Source organism: Nematostella vectensis, chromosome 15, assembly GCF_932526225.1.
Source record: "Nematostella vectensis chromosome 15, jaNemVect1.1, whole genome shotgun sequence".
Lineage (NCBI taxonomy): Eukaryota > Metazoa > Cnidaria > Anthozoa > Actiniaria > Edwardsiidae > Nematostella > Nematostella vectensis.
The window spans coordinates 5206722-5224794 of NC_064048.1; the positions used below are offsets into that span (position 1 = coordinate 5206722).

Consider the following 18073-nt stretch of genomic DNA (forward strand, 5'->3'; position numbering starts at 1 on the left):
CAAAATCCGTCCCAGGCTCTTCTGATGCATACCGATGATTAGGTATAGAAGTAAGAATGGTTTTGAAATGGGGAAGGGAGGGTAACTGAATTAATAGTATAGAGACATGCAGTCGCGCCAGCCTCCAACCAGATAGACTGAAATAATAACATCATAATATTTGATAATTTAAATAAAATTATCTAACAATTTATTTTTTATAAAGAAATTACTTTCTTTCTTTTTTTACATACTGTTCTTTGGCTCTATTTACCCACCCCTCCCCCGTTAGAAAATGTACCATGCGCGTACACTTGAAGTCTACCATTTTCCTTGATCAACTGTTCTTTGTAAAACTCCTCTCACCATGGCTAACTCTCTAGAACAGCTCAAGAAGTTCACTGTTGTTGTAGCAGATACAGGGGATATAAAATGTATTGATTGAACTACAATGGTTTCGTTTTCTTGGTATTTTATTTGGCTGTAATAATAGATTTGATCTGTTTCTTACCCCAGCTATCGATAAATTCAAGCCAACTGATTGTACCACGAATCCTTCCCTTATCTTCGCTGCAGCTCAAATGTCTGAGTACTCAAATCTTTTGGAAGAGGCGATACAATATGGCAAATGTAACGGAAGGTATGTTAGAGAATGTGCGACCTGTACGATTATATCTATGCCTTTATCCCTTGTAAACTTTATACTCTAGGACATAAGCCCGGCAGATCCGGCAGATCATTGAAAATCATATCAATCACTCAACGTTAATCAATGGAATTTGCCTGATTGCTATTGACTGGCCGATTAATGACTAATCAAAGTTTTCATGAGGATTGTCGTCAGTTGATTACAACGATCTACATCAATTTGCATCAATGTACAGTGGAAATCAATCTAAGTATCAATCAATAAAAGATCACAGCTACATTGGTTGTTGATTGGTCATTGACATTCAATATCCTTCAATCGATTGTTATTAAATAATTGTTTTGTAGATATTCATTTATATTGATTTCATATTCTGTGTTTATATCATCCTCGGAAACCCAGGGCATCGAGGTCACAGGCGCAAAAACGAGGCACAACGAAGTCCGGCATAAGGGGTAGGAGAGAAGAGAAAGAAATGCTCCTTTCCCTTCTCTCCCCTACTGCCTCCGACGTCTTGCTCTCTCACCTTGTTACACCGACCATGATGCCCTAAGAACCCTAGGACGTTTTTTTTATATATATTTAGCAGCCATTGAAAATTTCTTTCAGTTTTTTTTTTAAATTCTTTGATCCTGAAAATTTTATTTTTGATTTGTACCTCCCCCTCACCTATTCTGAATGCAGGATTTTCTGGGTAGCATGCCCTTAGACCCCTTGTTGCCCCAGTTATTGACAATCTCCTGAGATAGTAGCTGAAGTCCCAGCAGAATAAAATATATAATTTTTTCTTGGAGAAAATGCCACCAAAACCACCATTATGAAATTTACATATGGCTCTCTGGCAGCACAAAGGAAAAGTTCAAACCCACTAAACCCACCCACCCACTAAACCCTCCCCCTAGATCCGCTACTAGTAACATTTATGAAAACTGTCTAGTTTTTGGTTCTAGTGTATAATCTCTGATGGTTTTTTCTCTCATTTTCTATAGAACTCTTGAAGAGCAAATATCTGCTGCTAGTGACAAACTGGTGAGGGACATAAGCGCATGTAGATAACCAGGAATTAAATAGCCCTTCTCAGCCTTGTTATTGTTTTCATTCATTATTGCAAGACAAAAATAACCAGCAAATAATAACCTTTCAAAAACAAACTTTTATATTACTTAAGTGACTAGCTGATAGGGACTCTGAATGTAATGGAACCAAGGTCAACAATATAATTCTGTTGTGTTATTTAAAAATTAACTGTTTTATAGATTGTGCATAGGTACTTATTGTGAGTTCTTTTTATTGCTCAATGTTCTAAACATATTGTTTGTAATTCTGTTTATAGTTTGTGTTGTTTGGGCTGAAGCTGTTGGAGATGGTGCCTGGTGTTGTTTCTACTGAGGTGGATGCCAGGTATGATATAGCTTTTTCATCAATGATGATTGATGCTACCCAGCGAAGCATTATCCAAGTTCAGGATACCTGTGTATATTAGGCCCTGTTGCATGCTTGTAAAAAAAGGAATCAAACAGAATGGCATCTTGAGACCTATACCTGAACCCACATTATTTTCAAATTATACCACATAAGAACAAGAATTTTTCATAGGATGTCTCCCACAGAACAATGCAGGGGTGGTAGACTGGATAACCGCAGCCTCAGCCCCAATTGGAGGTGGTGATGATCCCTAAAATTATCATAATCTCACAATTTATTATATTATATTTTTAAAATTTTGTTGTGGATATATCAGGGCCGTAGTAGGGGGTGAGGCACTGGGGGCATTTGACTGCCAATATTAAAAAAAATTACAAGGAAATGACCAGTAGGGGCATGGCCGTGCCCCCCCCCCCCCTTAATATTTTCTTAATATTTTTGTATTGTGCCCCCCCAATCTGATGTGGCCTGCTATGGCTCTATAGATATTTTGAAAATATAAAAATCACAACCTCTGTACTGTTTATCATTCCTACCTGTTTCTGTATTTTTAGCAGCTTTTTCTCCCCTAAGCTTTCTTCTTCTTCTGTGTATATTGTCTTATAGATTGTCATTTGATGTTGAGGCATCTGTTGCAAAAGCACTGAAGTTCATAGAGTTGTATAAAGAGGCTGGCATTAGTAAGGAGCGTGTGTTGATCAAGCTCAGCTCTACCTGGGAAGGCATCCAGGCAGCAAGGTATACTATCCTGCACAGTAGAGGATATGTCATAGCTGTCAATTCGCCTGCATTAAGCAGGTGTCACAAAATTTTGGACTTTTGGTATTTTTCACATACAAGCGTGCATATACCGTTAAGTTGCCTAGTTCTTACATGGAGCATTACTTAATAGACTTCAGTTAATTATTGAAAGCAGTATTTTGTCTAAAAATATCCTAGCATCAGAAAAATGGTTCCGTCGCAACATCGGTGACCCTGCATTGGAAAATGTATAATAACAACTTTCCATGTGTTCTGTTAAATACATATATGAGTAGCAAATGATACATATATGCATGGTTTCACAGTGTAAACTTCTTTCTATTACAGAATTCTTGAAAGAGATCATGGAATCCACTGCAACCTGACTCTACTATTTGCATTTGTTCAGGTACATTTGATAGATAACAAACCTTGTAATCTTTTAAAAATGACTCACTACCCCCCTCCCCCCCATTCCTAGAAATGATGTGCATACCCTTAATTACTTAAATAAGTGGAATTAGTGGAAGTAAATTCCAAAATATGAGTTTCCCTGTAAAGTACTGTACCTTCCCTAATTAACAAGTAAATGTAATAATTTGAAAATGAACATGAAGAATTAATTGATTGCCCTGGTGCACTGCTGTTACTGTTATACTTAATATATACATATTGTCTGGTGGTACAGGCTGTGGCATGTGCAGAAGCTGGAGTCACTCTGATCTCCCCATTTGTTGGACGTATCTATGACTGGTATGTGGCTAAGACTGGACAGAAGGAATATGAGCCCCATGAAGACCCAGGTACACTTATTTCCACCATTCTACCCCAACCCTCTCTTTAGGCCACGTTTCTTAGGAATATAAGCCCCATGAAGATCCTGGAACAGTAATTCCTTCTAAGGCAGCAATTTTTTAGCTTCTCACTCACGGTGTAGCTTTGACATTTTGTTGACATGATGAAGTGATTAATTAGTTTGAGATAAAACTCGTGCAACATAACATGCAATGCCATGTGCAGTTTTAATAGGATCTAGAATTCCATGTTTTTATTAGTTACTAAAACACACAAACGATCAATTGACCAATTATAGATAATCTTTTGTATTCTTTATTATGCAAATTATAAAAAGTGGCATTCTGGGTATAAGAATTTTGAAGGTCATTTTGGAGTAAAAAAGTGTGGCTTATACGGGGATAAATACAGTAATTGTTATAAACCCATCCCCTGACTCTAGGAATATGAGCCCTTTGAAAACCCCTGTATGATAGTGCTACTTATTCTACCCTTATCCTCTCTCCAAACCTTCTACATAACCCAAGGCCTCAAAGATCTAGGTATGACAATTTTCATTTTATCCCACCCTCTTTTTAAGCTGTCTTACTATTCCTAAGCCCTATGAACTCCAAGGTATTTTGAAATATTGTTATACCCCTATAAATATAAATATGAATAAACATAACATAAACACTCAGGTGTGGTAATTCCGATTTGACCCCTACAGACTTTGTAAACCATCTCCCTGACCCCACGCTAATGTCAATGAGGTACCTTGACTAACTTTGCCAGCAGGTATACCCTCTTACCTCTATCACCAGCCACTCCCCTTTTCTCCCCTCCCCCTCTCCTAGCTTACTTAGGCTTATTCTATTTCTGCAGGCATCAAGAGTGTGTCAGCCATATCTATCAACCTCTTACCCCTTGACTCCCAAGAGAACCCCACCCATTCTACTCCTGATCTCTCCCTCTGTTTGCTTACTTAGCCTTATTCTGATTCTGCAGGCATCAAGAGTGTGTCAGCCATATCTAACAACCACTTACCCCTAGCCCCCCAATAGAACCCCACCCATTCCCATCTTCTCCCCTTCCCTCTCTGCTAACATACTGAGCCTTATTATCTCTCTGCAGGCGGTGTGTGACAGCTGAATACAGTCGTTTGACAAAAGGTTGTCATCAACCACCTTTGCGACTACAAGACAAGCCCGCATGTAAGCATGGGTAAAAACCACTGAAGTGCTTAGCTGCATATATTAGCCACTGCATAACTTCAGACTTAGACGGTGTAGCGGTGGCTAATATATGTAGCTAGGCGCTTCAGTGGTTTTTACCCATGCTTACATGCGGGCTTGTCACGTAGTCGCAAAGCCGGTTGATGACAACCTTTTGTCAAACGACTGTACAACTTCCACTTACCCCTAGTTCCCCATTATAGCCCCACCCATTACCCATTACCCTTTCCTTTTCCTCACCACGTACTGAGCCATATTCTGTTTTTGCAGGTGTCAAGAGTGTGACAGCTATATATAACTACTATAAGAAGTTTGGGTACAAGACTGTGGTGATGGGAGCCTCATTCAGAAATGTTGGCCAGATAACTGGTTTAACCGGTTGTGACAAGCTAACAATCAGGTTAGTATGCCATTGGATATCCAACCCCCTTTTTGAGTAAAAGAGTAAAAGTCATGTCTCTTTGATTTGTATGGAAAGTGCCATAATGCCCATGGGGCCAGGGGGTTCCATGCTCTCCCCCCATTTTTCCCATTATCATTATAAAAATTTAAGAAGCCCCCTGATAAAGGACAAAAAGTAAAGTCTGTAATTGTTTAGAATCTTTTTTCCCTATACTTTTAGCCCTGAAATACTCAGTAGCGAATCTACAGCGGAGCTTTCTTTAAACATAAATTACAATAAAGAAGTAGAAGTGGCTAAGCAAGATTTGCTATGAATTAACAATTATTTATTAACTATTAACTGATGCAATCTTAGCCTAAGATTTTCCTCTTCTAGCCCATCTCTGCTGGAGAAGCTCCAGAACTCCAATGAAGCAATCACACAGAAGCTCTCTTCAGAGGAAGGTATTATTACCTGTTAAAGGATGTCTTACCAATAAAAATCAAAATGCATAGGATATATGGCCGTTGTCTACAAGTAGAAATGCCAGTCTGTGATTTCTTGATCTCTTTTAATATAGCGCTGTGGATATTTTTGATTATTTGGAAACCTTGGTGGCAAAGTTGGCAAAGAGCCCCTCTCCGCATTCTCCTGTTTTCCTCCCTCCTCAAATCAAACAAATTCAACCAAGTCTTTTTTTACCACATAAATACTTTATTTGTTATAGCATCTTGGTTTATTTCTTCTATTCGAGGGTGGTATACAATACGAGTAATATACAATAGAGGCACATACAATAAAAATACCTCTTTGCATCTACACAACACTTGTCTAAATTATGCCTGTCAAAACGGATAACTAGATAAAATATCCAACCAATTGATCGGTTACATGAGCTATCTTTTCCTGTGTTTTTATAGCAAGCATCTATGTATCATAGCTTTGTATGTTATTATGGCGATTAATTGCTTGTGTGATATCTTTTTTTCAGCTGGAAAGCTAGATATTGAAAAAGTGGAAGTTGATGAAAAGAGCTTCCGATGGCTTTTGAATGAGGATGCAATGGCCACCGAGAAGCTAGCAGAGGGAATTCGCAAGTTTGCTGTGGATGCTGTGAAACTTGAAGGTCTTCTCAAAGAAAAAATGCAGAATGCATAGATTTCCTCTACTGAAGGTTTAAGACCACCTCATACGCAATGCACTGATTGGCTATAACTGATGACAACTCATATTTGCTGATTTTTTTCTATACTAAAAAAATAAATGTTGCATACCAGGATAATGGTGATGCATGTATATACCTCTGATGACACTGATTAAATTTGTTTTCATATACTTTTGCTTAATGATATTTTAAGAGAATGAACCTTTTAACTTACCCCTTTGAAATCTTAATGTTGGTGACAACACCTTGCTTTGAATTCGAAGCTGTTGTGAAACTGTTGTTGTGAATTTGATGGGGATGGGATCATCCTGTGAAACCTAGGGGTGTTTAAGAAGAAATACCCCTGTGTTTCCATTGATGGAGAGGGGGGTTGTATACAAAAATCCTCAGTTTGTTTGCTCTTTAAGAATTATGGTTTTGGACTGTCAGTGCTCATAAAGAGAGGGCATTGAAACTCAGTTGGAAAGTTTTTTTTGTTAAGATATCTTACAATTAGGGAGTGTTCATTATTTATGGCCGAGGGGGATTCGATTCTCACATGAGGGGGGGGGGGGGGGGGCTGAAAAAAGTTTTGGGTATGTCGAAATAAGTTTCAATGTGGTTTATGTCAAAAAAGTTTCATCCCTTAAAAGTAGGATTTTTTTATTTATTATTATTGAAATAATATAATTTTGAGTAATCAAAATGGAAGAAAAGCTGTTTCCTAGCATTGCCAATAATAGGCTACATTTACTGCTGTTTGCGGCGTGAACGCTTCCCCACCAATGATAAATTCAACAATGTTAATTACTCTGTGGTAGTTCATTTAAGCTTGACCTCTAGGATAAAAAAAAACAACAACTGAAATATATGCATTTGTAAAATATACTAGGACGGCAGGTTATTAGATAATGTCAATGTGTAAAAAAGTCTGACTCGGATACCTTTGCTTTGGACACTCCTGTGAGTATTAGATCTGGGAGATCTATCAGACCAAGGGCACAGGACGATTTTATATTTTATTAGGACAGTCCCATGCATTTAAATATAATATTGTCCTGCGTGATATGAACATGGATATGCATGGTATAGATATATTTTCTTTACTGTTTCAAAACGCCACAAGGCCACGTTTGATTTATTTACAATAAAAAATATTATTTGTAAAGAAATATTATATTATTTGTTTATAGCTGTACTTCGTATTATAAATGTAGTTTTGTGGAGGTTTTAAAGAGAAGGAGGGGGTCAAACAAGTTTTTGGGTTTCTCCTGGGGGGGTGGGGGGGGTCAACAAAGTTTCGATGTTGACAAAGGGGGCGTCATACAGAAAACTCGAGTGGAGTGGCGCTGAATACCCCACCCCCACCCCCACAGCAATAAATGGTGAACACGGTAGCGCCCAGGGGAAATGCTGGTACTGTAGGTATAGGGAAGAGATGCATTTGTCGATCAAAGTGGTAATAAAAAGTACTAAAATAGCAAGCTGTGTTGAGTGGTGACAATCCCAAAGAGAACTGTTCTTTGGGTAGCTATTCGGGCGAGTACGTAGTTTGCGAGATACGCTGTTGAGTTTCCCACCAAACAATAAATAAGATTTTATTTATAGTAGAATGGACGTACAAGTCGCAATGTAGCGTATCACACACTGTGAGCTTGGGATACCTGTGAGTTATTTGATAATACTCATCTAGAAAAACAACAAAATAGGTAGCTTCTTGCCTAAGTGAAACTGTGCTTCCAACGCCGACATAGTAACTTTTCGAGATAAATCCAATCTTTGCGTAACAAGATACACCAAAAATCCTTAATGTAAATGTCATTCCCGGTTGGTATTTTGAAAACGTGCGGTGTGTTAGTGTCTCCTGTCACGCGTCACGCAACTTCAAGGGACGTAAACAAGTCAAACACGAACCGAATTCAGGTCAAACCGGTTTGAATTGTGAAATCGATGCAAAGTCGATATTCAGATAATTTAGCCTGGTTGTCTAAGGTTTTATGGATGCAAAAGTGTCAGTATAAGACTAAGCTTGGGCGATTTTATTCTATTTCTAAGCATACATTCACAAATAACGTTTGCTTGCCGACAAATGGCGACATATCCGACCGACATAACAAGGGCCTAGGTCAAAGTCCAAACAAATGGAACAAGATGACGTACGCGAACACACACCCCCAGAACGCCCCCGTCATGAGCCAATCACATGATGAGCTTGAAATGTAAGATATTTCGCAACTTTAACCCTGCAAACGTCGCTTTTCTAGCAAGATTGAATAAGGAATAGACAAGTGAGTCTTAGCTTTGAAGTCTTTGGTCGAAGTTTTTTACTTTTTTACTCAAATTTCTCTAAATTCTGGATTACAACTGGCCAAACAGCGGCCCAAACAGCCTACCTACGTGACATGCTAATAAGAAACCAGTCAACTGCTCGACGAAAACCGCGCTCTGATTGGTTTAGCAGGTGTCACTCAGGTGGCCTACGTGGAATGTTGTTTAGGTACTTTCTCCGTATCTGTATCAGACCTAAAACATGCGAAATAGTCTCGCGAATAGGGGTACATTTTGATATTTGAAATCTAAAAGATATTGGGGAAGCCATTCGAGTGCCTTTTGGCAACCATTCGAGCGTAATTTGGGTTCTATTATTATAAAACGCGCAAGGAAGTCACAATGGTCCTAGGAGCTTCAAGACCAGGCGAGGATCCAAGCATATTGGTCAAGTTCTGCAGCGCTGGAATCGCTGCTTCTATAGCCGAGGCTGCTACGATTCCTATTGATACGGCAAAAGTTCGCCTACAGGTAAAACTTTTAACTTTTTACAGACCCTTGTGGCATCCAATAAACTAGATGCCCACGATATAGTATACACGATGCCATGACAATCGCTTATTCGTCGAAGAAATTACGTTTACTCAATGCACAATCAATCGAACTTCCCTTTTGTTTCGTTTCGGGGGGATGCATTGAGCTAAGATAGCCTTTCTTAGTTGATCTATTTATTGCTCTGCTGATTGCGCTGTCGTTATATCAAGTTATCGAAAATAATTGCACTTCCCTGTTTTCGATTTTGTCACTGTTACTCTTTAAATAAAAACAAAAATTTTCTTCTTTAAACACAATATCATGGTATAAAATTCTCAGCAATGAATTGGCGTCCTCTATTAAAGGAATATTTTGGCAAAACTCCCGAAACTCGCTCTAGCCTTGATAATGCTCACCAAATAAATCCCGAACTATGACCTAAGGAGGGTAACGTAGCGTGGAAAGTATTACTCAATAAGCTAAACTTCGGAAAATCATAGTGCGGGTCCAGGGGGCCGGTGCTTACCCTTTCGAACCAAAATTTCTACTTCCTTTTTTTAGTGTATGAAATGCAATATCTAGCAAATTTTGTTGATAAAACACAAACTAAGTCTGCATGTTTGTCTTGCCATTGTTATTTGTGAAGATATAACTAGCTGGTATTGTGGTTTAAAGACCCGCTAGTAACCCTGGAGATGGTTAACCAAAAAATACTAGCCAATTTTTTTTAAATTAAGTTTCTAACTAACCTGGTGAACTTGTTCAAGGTAGAATGTAATATGTGGGATGAGGGTCTGGGAAGGGGGGTGGAGGGGAGGATTCTTAATATGGGTTAAGCAAAGAGTTCATAGAGTATTTGCATGCTTATAGTGTTCTTTATATATATATATATATATATATATATGCATTCACACTTTGCAATTCTATATTTTTATAGTTTAATTACTGCATAAATATTAAAGTATTATCAAAATATTACGAATTGCTGCTTTTATCAACTACATCTAGCTCTTTTATAATTAGTGGACAACTTTGCACACAAGTCTCAAGGTTTTGGACCCCTTTTCCTGCTCTCCCCTGTTGAGCACAAGATCTCCCACTTTTTAGCGATTTATATCGCTTTCGGAAAATTATTTTATAGAATATCGTCATTTTGCCTATTTTCCATTAAATAATTCAAACTTGAATTCCCTTGCATGGTGCAATTTGTCTAACACCCTTGTGAGATCTAAAAGAGGATTTGTGTGCAAGAGGTTTTTATACAGCAAACACCTGTGTTGAAAACAAAAGTACCCCACCCCTTACAAAAATTCTCAAGCCTTTAGATTTTCTGAGGTTGACAGGTATGAACTTTGGGGACTCGAAAACATATTTTGCTTGCAAGAAAAGTAAAAAAAACCCCATTGTTTTGGATAAAAATTCAAAACAATTTAACAAGGTGTTAGTTAAAGCAGCAATCGCCATAGTTTACCCCCTCCCCCCAAAAAAGTAACAATAACATTGAAAGTAATGACCTGTGTTTTTATGGTTTCAATCAGAATTGTTATTAAAATTATTTTGTTATTGTAGATTCATGTGTTTTTATGGTTTCAATCGGAATTGTTATTAAAGTTATTTTGTTTTTGTAGATTCATGTGTTTTTATGGTTTCAATCGGAATTTTTATTAAAGTTATCTTGTTATTGTAGATTCATGTGTTTTTATGGTTTCATTCAGAATTTTTATTAAAGTTATCTTGTTATTGTAGATTCATGTGTTTTTATGGTTTCAATCGGAGTTGTTATTAAAGTTATTTTGTTTTTGTAGATTCAAGGTGAATCTGCTGTGATGGCATCGATTGCACAGGGAGTTCGGACAACACATGACGCCCACTACCGAGGTATGCTGGGAACAATGGTCACTCTATTCAAAACAGAAGGCATGAAGACTATGTATAAAGGCCTTATCCCTGGTATCCATCGCCAGCTCTGCTTTGCAAGCATAAGAATTGGACTTTATGACCAGGTTAAAGCAATGTACGGAGACACAGATGTGCAAAATCCTAAGATTCTTAAGAAGATAGCAGCAAGTATTACAACAGGGATCATGGCTGTGAGTGTTGCCCAACCAACAGAAGTTGTGAAGATCAGGTTTCAGGCAGATGCCGGCCGCTACACCTCTGGAACTATGGGGACCTATGCTGAAATTGCCAGGAATGAAGGCATGAAAGGCTTATGGAAAGGCGTCTTCCCCAATATGGCCCGTCTTTGCACAGTGAATGTAACAGAACTTGTGGTTTATGACTCAATCAAAGGGCTGTTCCTTCGGAAACAGTGGATGGCAGATGAGTTTCCACTTCATTTTGTGTCTGCATTTGGGGCAGGGTTCGTTACCACTTGCGTAGCATCACCTGTAGATGTAGTGAAGACAAGATACATGAATTCCCCAGCCAACACCTACAAGAGCGGCATTGATTGTGCTGTACAGCTGTTTAAACACAATGGGATCTTTGCCTATTATAAGGGGTAGGTACATTACAAGTAGCTATAGTAACAAAAACAAACACTAAATTGCTATTTTCTGTATGGTAATATAAGTAATATAATACAGAAAAGATTATATTAGTAGTCAAGGACAACAATTTGAGTTGGAGGTATTTTGTAATATTTTTTGGGAGGTAGAGGCACAATACAAAGACATTGAGAAAACTGGGGGAGCACAGCCACAACCCAACTGGTCATTTCCTTATTATTTAAATTAAAATAAACCACCAAAAAAGCCCTGTTTCAGTCAAGTTTAGTTTGGATAAAATTTTGAGGTATCTCTCTGCTGATTGATGGTGCAGTGAGCTTTAAATACTAATTTATTATTTATCTCTTGTTTGCAATCAGGTTCATGCCTAACTTTGTGCGGCTTGGCTCTTGGAATATTGTCATGTTCGTGTCATATGAGCAGCTCAAACGCCTCTTCTGCAGTTTCAAGGAGATCTCACAACAACCAGCGTAAAAACCTTCTTCTTTATAATGGCAAAAGGGGCTATACGAAGCTATAGTTGCCTACTTAATTAATACAACACCTTATTCACACAGTTTTCCTAACATGAAAACTAAGTACAATTTTATCAACATTAGGCAATTGCCAGTTATTAGAGAATGTGGAACTCGCATCATAGGTAGGTTTTTGGGGGGACTCTTGATATTCCCTGGAACTCTTATGGAACTTTCCTGGAAGCTCTGTATATCTTGCCAGTGCTGCTTTATGGATATAAGCAATATCAAGCATTTTATGCAAAGGGTGGGGTTTGGGGATGGGTTGGCTGAGAGGTTTCAATAGGTTAGTGAGGCATAAACTATTGTTAGAGGGTTCTTTAAAAAGAACCTTTGAAAAGGTTAGAATCTAGATCCCATGGATCTGTTGATACTAAAGTTTAGGCTTGTTATAACTGTATTTAGATAATAAACAGTACAGCACAGTACACAGAGAAAGATACAGACATGCAATGTGGTATATATATTTGATGTCATGATCTGATCATGTCAATACAATATAATGATCAATATTTCTATTAAGTAGGTCATAATTACATAAGTTAGAACACATTGCGAGATGTTGGCACCAAGTGGTGGGGACCCAATTTCATAGAATAAAATATTTAGTATCGTGTTGCCGTTGTCGTTGCCTAAATTCCCTACTTTGTGGGCGCGATACAGAGACAATAAGAGAACTGGGTAGCAAGCTCTGCCTCTAAGGGTTGGTTGGTGGATGAAGGACGAGTAGCTCGTAAAAAAATTCTCCGGGATGACTCGAGTTTTTATATATGTACAGAAATGGTTCAGTATTTTACTTATAATTGTAGGTAATATAACAGACTAGTTGCTAATGCCACTGGTGAATGAATATATTTTAATCTCTTATGTGGTATGATAATAAACCTAAAGAGTGAGTAAATTCTAGTTCTCATTTTCTTCTAGATTTACGTGTGTAAATGCGTGCAACCTAGGTGATATGTCTTATCAACCCAACATTTACGGTTAACGTACCAAAGCTGTACAAATTCGAACGTGAAATGTCTGAAAAAGGCGAAAGCGCAATGCAATGAGTGTGCACCGGGTGAATGCGCAATGCAAAGAGTGTGCACCGGGTGAATGCGCAATACAAAGAGTGTGCACCGGGTGAATGCGCAATACAAAGATTGTGCACCGGGTGAATACGCAATGCCAAGAATGTGCACCGGGTGAATGCGCAATGCAAAGAATGTGCACCGGATAAATGCGCAATGCAAATAGTGTGCACCGGGTAAATGCGCAATGGAAAGAGTGTGCACCGGGTGAATATGCAATGCAAAGAGTGTGCACCCGGTAAATGCGCAATGCAAAGAATGTGCACCGGGTGAATTCGCAATGCAAAGAGTGTGCACCGGGTAAATGCGCAACGCAAAGAGTGTGCACCGGGTAAATGCGCAATGCAAAGAGTGTGCACCGGGTAAATGCGCAATGAAAAGAGTGTGCACCGGGTAAATGCGCAATGCATAGAGTGTGCACCGGGTGAATGCGCAATGCAAAGAGTGTGCACCGGGTGAAAGTGCAGTGCAAAGAGTGTGCACCGGGTAAATGCGCAATGCAAAGAGTGTGCACCGGGTAAATGCGCAATGAAAAGAGTGTGCACCGGGTAAATGCGCAATGCATAGAGTGTGCACCGGGTGAATGCGCAATGCAAAGAGTGTGCACCGGGTGAAAGTGCAGTGCAAAGAGTGTGCACCGGGTAAATGCGCAATGCAAATAGTGTGCATCGGGTGAATACGCAATGCAAAGAGTATGCACCGGGGGAATACGCAATGCAAAGAGTATGCACCGGGTGAATACGCAATGCAAAGAGTGTGCACCGGGTGAATACGCGCTGCAAAGAGTGTGCACCTGGTGAATACGCAATGCAAATAGTGTGCACCGGGTAAATGCGCAACGCAAAGAGTGTGCACCGGGTAAATGCGCAATGCAAAGAATGTGCACCGGGTAAATGCGCAATGCAAAGAGTGTGCACCGGGTAAATGCGCAATGCATAGAGTGTGCACCGGGTAAATGCGCAATGCAAAGAGTGTGCACCGGGTAAATGCGCAATGCATAGAGTGTGCACCGGGTAAATGCGCAATGCAAAGAGTGGCACTGGGTAAATGCGCAATGAAAAGAGTGTGCACCGGGTAAATGCGCAATGCAAAGAGTGCACCGGGTGAATACGCAATGCAAAGAGTATGCACCGGGGGAATACGCAATGAAAAGAGTATGCACCGGGTGAATACGCAATGCAAAGAGTGTGCACCGGGTAAATGCGCAATGAAAAGAGTGTGCACCGGGTGAATGCGCAATGAAAAGAGTGTGCACCGGGTAAATGCGCAATGCAAAGAGTGTGCACCGGGTAAATGCGCAATGCAAAGAGTGTGCACCGGGTAAATGCGCAATGAAAAGAGTGTGCACCGGGTAAATGCGCAATGCATAGAGTGTGCACCGGGTGAATGCGCAATGCAAAGAGTGTGCACCGGGTGAAAGTGCAGTGCAAAGAGTGTGCACCGGGTAAATGCGCAATCCAAAAAGTGTGCGTGGGCCGAGTAAATGCGCAATGCAACATGCGTGAGCCGAGTAAAATGCACAATGCAACATGCGTGAGCTGAGTAAATACACAATACAATATGCGTGAGCCGAGTAAATGCACAATGCAACATGCGTGAGCCGAGTAAATGTACGCAACATGCGTGAGCCGAGTAAATGTGCAATAAAACATTCGTGAGCCGAGTAAATGCGCAATGCAACATGCGTGAGCCGAGTAGATGCGCAATGCAACATGCGCGAGCCGAGTAAATGCGCAATGCAACATGCGTGAGCCGAGTAGATGCGCAATGCAACATGCGTGAGCCGAGTAAATGCGCAATGCAACATGCGTGAGCCGAGTAAATCCGCAATGCAACATGCGTTAGCCGAGTAGATGCACAATTCAACATGCGTGAGCCAATTAAATGCACAATGGAACATGCATGAGCCGAGTAAATGCGTAATGTAACAGGTGTGATCCGAGTAAATGCGCAATGCAACATGCGTGAGCCGAGTAAATCCGCAATGCAACATGCGTGAGCCGAGTAGATGCACAATGCAACATGCGTGAGCCGAGTAAATGCACAATGCAACATGCGTGAGCCAAGTAAATGCGTAATGTAACATGGATCATTGCGCTGATCGGAGAAATTATGCAACACAAAATGTGTGAATTGGGAGAATGGGCAACCAAAATCGAATGCGCACAAACGTTGAATCGCCGTGGCCGAGCGAATGCGTTATTTTAATAATTATCTTTCATCAAGCTTTTATCACTGTGACAAAATGACCCTTTTCGAAAAGCCTCAATTAGTGGTTTTGTTAAATCGTAAGCGCAACTCGAGATATTTAAACCAGGCAAAGCGCTATTTAAAGGGTGTGATCCATAGGGATGTGAAGAGATAGAGGCGAAGATGTCATGTTTGTGTTTGGCGAAAGGAACGTTTGCTAACATATATGGGGTAGTGAGCACCGCAAGAACAATGTGCTAACCAGGCGGCATTATCCAGGCGGTGCGAACATAAGGCATAGGCAAGCTAACAAAGCATGACCTTTTTATACTCTTGCAATTGTCCTGAATTTATGTATTTAGTTTTTTCATTAAAAATCAATTATACATATTAAGCTCTGTGCTGGGTTTTGGCTACAATTCAGGCTCCCCTCGCCGTAACTCCTTAACTGTGGACCTTATGGCGGTAAAGTCACTCTCGATTGCTACAAGTCGGTGCCAGATGGCTAAAATTTCCTCTTTTACTTGCCTCAAGACTGTCGACTCAGACAAATCTAGCTGAGCGTCTGAGAGAGATTCAGCATTCGTTTCGCATTTTGTAGCACCTTCGCATTCAATAAAACGCTTTGAACTGCCGTCCGCTTTCTCATCTGCATTTACAATGCCTTTACCCAGGATTTCATCACATTTGCCGTAGCTATCAATGTTTTCGTTTAGTTTGTCACCTGCGCAATCACCCCTTTCGCTTATCTCAGATGCACCCAAATAATTATTACTCCCCTTTGCAGCTAATCTCAGGTAACTGACCTCATGATATACATCTTCGTCGTCTGAATTCTCGTCGCAATTATAATTTTCTTTTTCTGCGTGATCCCGATTTCTAGATGGAGATGAATATGTGTCTGTTTTGGTTTTCAACTGAGGTTCACTTTCTTCTTCGTCTTCCTCTCGAATTGTACAAAACCTTGGGCAATACCCTAAAACTTGTCTGGGAACACCAAGCTTTTCTCTAAGATATTTATTCCTTTGCACGGCCTTTCGGCTAAAGCGAATGGTTTTCTGTTTCTTACGATGCGTATTATTATTTTCATGCAAAGTGTTTTCCTGTCGTTTTTCTGTCACAGTCTCTTGGGCTTCCTTTAATGGTTTTGCTTCGACTTTCCTCTTCAAAGTTTCCTCCCCTGATTCTGAACCGACTTTTTCTTGCTTGTTACGCTTTATTGCAAGCAAGCTTCGCATTTTTTCCATCGCTCGTTTGTGCAACCTCTTCTTGGGCATGTTATAACCCCCACTTTGTTGCCAAAATACTGTATCGCCTTGTCAATTTTTCTTTTAACCACAGCACTGGTAGTCACTTTACTTCTTTAGTTTTCTGTGAACAAATAAATAATTCAGATTCGGTAACTCTAGGTTTCTTAAAACTAGACATTGCGGCGTTCAACAAACCACAGATTTGACTATAATGATTTCTCTTCCTTTGTAAGTAAGTGTTTTTGCTTGGTAAAGATAAGAATGTAATATTTCTATGATAACAAAGATGCGAAGTACTTCTGCGTAAAGATTTTCACTTAAATCAAAACACAAGGCACACCTTGTCATTTCAAACAAAAACACAACCAAAAGTATTTTTATTACCTGACTGTTTTCGCTGCCCTAACCGCATGCAGTAAATTATCCCTGTGCTTCGGTTCAACAAGAGCTTTCAAAAGCCTATATATATTTTTTCATTTAGAAGTCATTTTAGGAATGAAATCTAAACCAGACGACATTTCTCCTTAAAACGAGACCATCGCATATAATTTCTTCGAAGTCCCCGGCAGTCACGAAATATTTGCCCAGTTTGAAGTGAACAGTTTACCTTCAACGCCGGATCAACGGGAAATAGCTTGATCAAGTTTGATCAAATAGGCGTTCATTGATCAAGTAAAAAGCCCTCGTCCGTATTCTAAGTGCGTCTACTTTTCTTCCGTCGCTATTCTATCTCGAGTTCCGCACACAAATGTATTCGCTTGTATTCAGATAGAAAGATATGTATACAAATATACTGGATTCTTGTCTGAAAAGAGCTCCACTAATTATACATCTAATAGATTTTGCCACAACAATCGGCCACCGTTCAAGTCCCTCTAATGGAACACGATGTCTTTATCTATTATGAGAGGGTGAATATAACAAGAATGCGTTGGTTGGTCATTTCCTTATTTCGTCCCACCTTCCGATCAAAACCCCTTCTTTTCTGTTGAGAAGTGTGAAATTCTGTCATGTGCTTTCCTTTACCGATAATTTCTACTACAATGCCAAGCAAGCTCGCTAATGAAGCATCAACTTGAATTGACAATAGCGCGCATTGTTACAAAAGACTGGGCGGCGCAAAGTTGGCCATGAATTTGTAATTAATCATTCACTGCCTTTAATCAGGTTTGTTGTAATTTTTGTTAAGTTTTTGCCAATATCGAATATATTTAAGTGAAGGCAATGCTCTGTTAAAAGATTAAGAGGAAAATCAATATTTGATTTTTGCATTCAGTACTGTCCAGACGTTTCAACAGACAATGAGATCTTGAATTTCATTTGTCGAGGAAAAAAATGAATGTTGATAAGGTACAAAGAACGAATAATTTGAATCTTAAAGGTAAAATTTATGCATAGTAATGA

The 18073-nt window shown here is 39.6% G+C and overlaps 3 protein-coding genes across 6 annotated transcripts; 2 read left to right on the forward strand and 1 right to left on the reverse strand.

The window, feature by feature from the left end:
* Positions 1-263: 263 nt before the first annotated feature.
* On the forward strand, positions 264-6520 carry LOC5522343 (transaldolase). The gene is made up of 10 exons (XM_001642048.3): positions 264-413; positions 496-619; positions 1618-1657; positions 1962-2029; positions 2660-2791; positions 3143-3203; positions 3483-3597; positions 5074-5203; positions 5582-5649; positions 6177-6520. Exons 1-10 carry the CDS (start codon positions 347-349, stop codon positions 6341-6343), a joined length of 972 nt encoding a protein of 323 aa, XP_001642098.1. The 5' UTR covers positions 264-346; the 3' UTR covers positions 6344-6520.
* Positions 6521-8332: 1812 nt separating this feature from the next.
* Positions 8333-13057, forward strand: LOC5522216 (mitochondrial uncoupling protein 2). The gene is made up of 3 exons (XM_001642047.3): positions 8333-9128; positions 10937-11634; positions 12001-13057. Exons 1-3 carry the CDS (start codon positions 9000-9002, stop codon positions 12113-12115), a joined length of 942 nt encoding a protein of 313 aa, XP_001642097.1. The 5' UTR covers positions 8333-8999; the 3' UTR covers positions 12116-13057.
* Positions 12993-17748, reverse strand: LOC5522215 (putative protein CRIPAK). 4 transcript variants are annotated; one of them, XM_032367433.2, is made up of 2 exons: positions 17277-17748; positions 12993-16790 (listed from the first exon to the last, which is right to left on the reverse strand). In XM_032367433.2, the coding sequence occupies exon 2, from the start codon at positions 15065-15067 to the stop codon at positions 13106-13108; it is 1962 nt and encodes a 653-aa protein (XP_032223324.2). In that variant the 5' UTR covers positions 15068-16790; positions 17277-17748; the 3' UTR covers positions 12993-13105. The 4 variants fall into 4 exon arrangements, with proteins under 4 accessions (XP_032223324.2, XP_032223325.2, XP_001641960.1 ...); XM_032367434.2 differs by having other exon boundaries at positions 17054-17748; XM_001641910.3 differs by having other exon boundaries at positions 15727-16790; positions 17277-17725.
* Between the last annotated feature and the right edge of the window lie 325 nt (positions 17749-18073).

What these genes read in the sequence shown, in the direction of transcription:
- LOC5522216 (XM_001642047.3), top strand. Translation starts at nt 9,000, where the DNA reads ATGGTCCTAGGAGCTTCAAGACCAGGCGAGGATCCAAGCATATTGGTC. An exon ending in CGGCAAAAGTTCGCCTACAG is followed by an intron (nt 9,129 to 10,936) that starts GTAAAACTTTTA and finishes TTGTTTTTGTAG; the next exon opens with ATTCAAGGTGAATCTGCTGT. An exon ending in ATCTTTGCCTATTATAAGGG is followed by an intron (nt 11,635 to 12,000) that starts GTAGGTACATTA and finishes GTTTGCAATCAG; the next exon opens with GTTCATGCCTAACTTTGTGC.
- LOC5522215 (XM_032367434.2), bottom strand. Translation starts at nt 15,284, where the DNA reads ATGTTGCATTGTGCATTTACTCGGCTCACGCATGTTGCATTGTGCATC.
- LOC5522343 (XM_001642048.3), top strand. Translation starts at nt 347, where the DNA reads ATGGCTAACTCTCTAGAACAGCTCAAGAAGTTCACTGTTGTTGTAGCA. An exon ending in TCTACTGAGGTGGATGCCAG is followed by an intron (nt 2,030 to 2,659) that starts GTATGATATAGC and finishes ATTGTCTTATAG; the next exon opens with ATTGTCATTTGATGTTGAGG. An exon ending in TGTGACAAGCTAACAATCAG is followed by an intron (nt 5,204 to 5,581) that starts GTTAGTATGCCA and finishes TTCCTCTTCTAG; the next exon opens with CCCATCTCTGCTGGAGAAGC.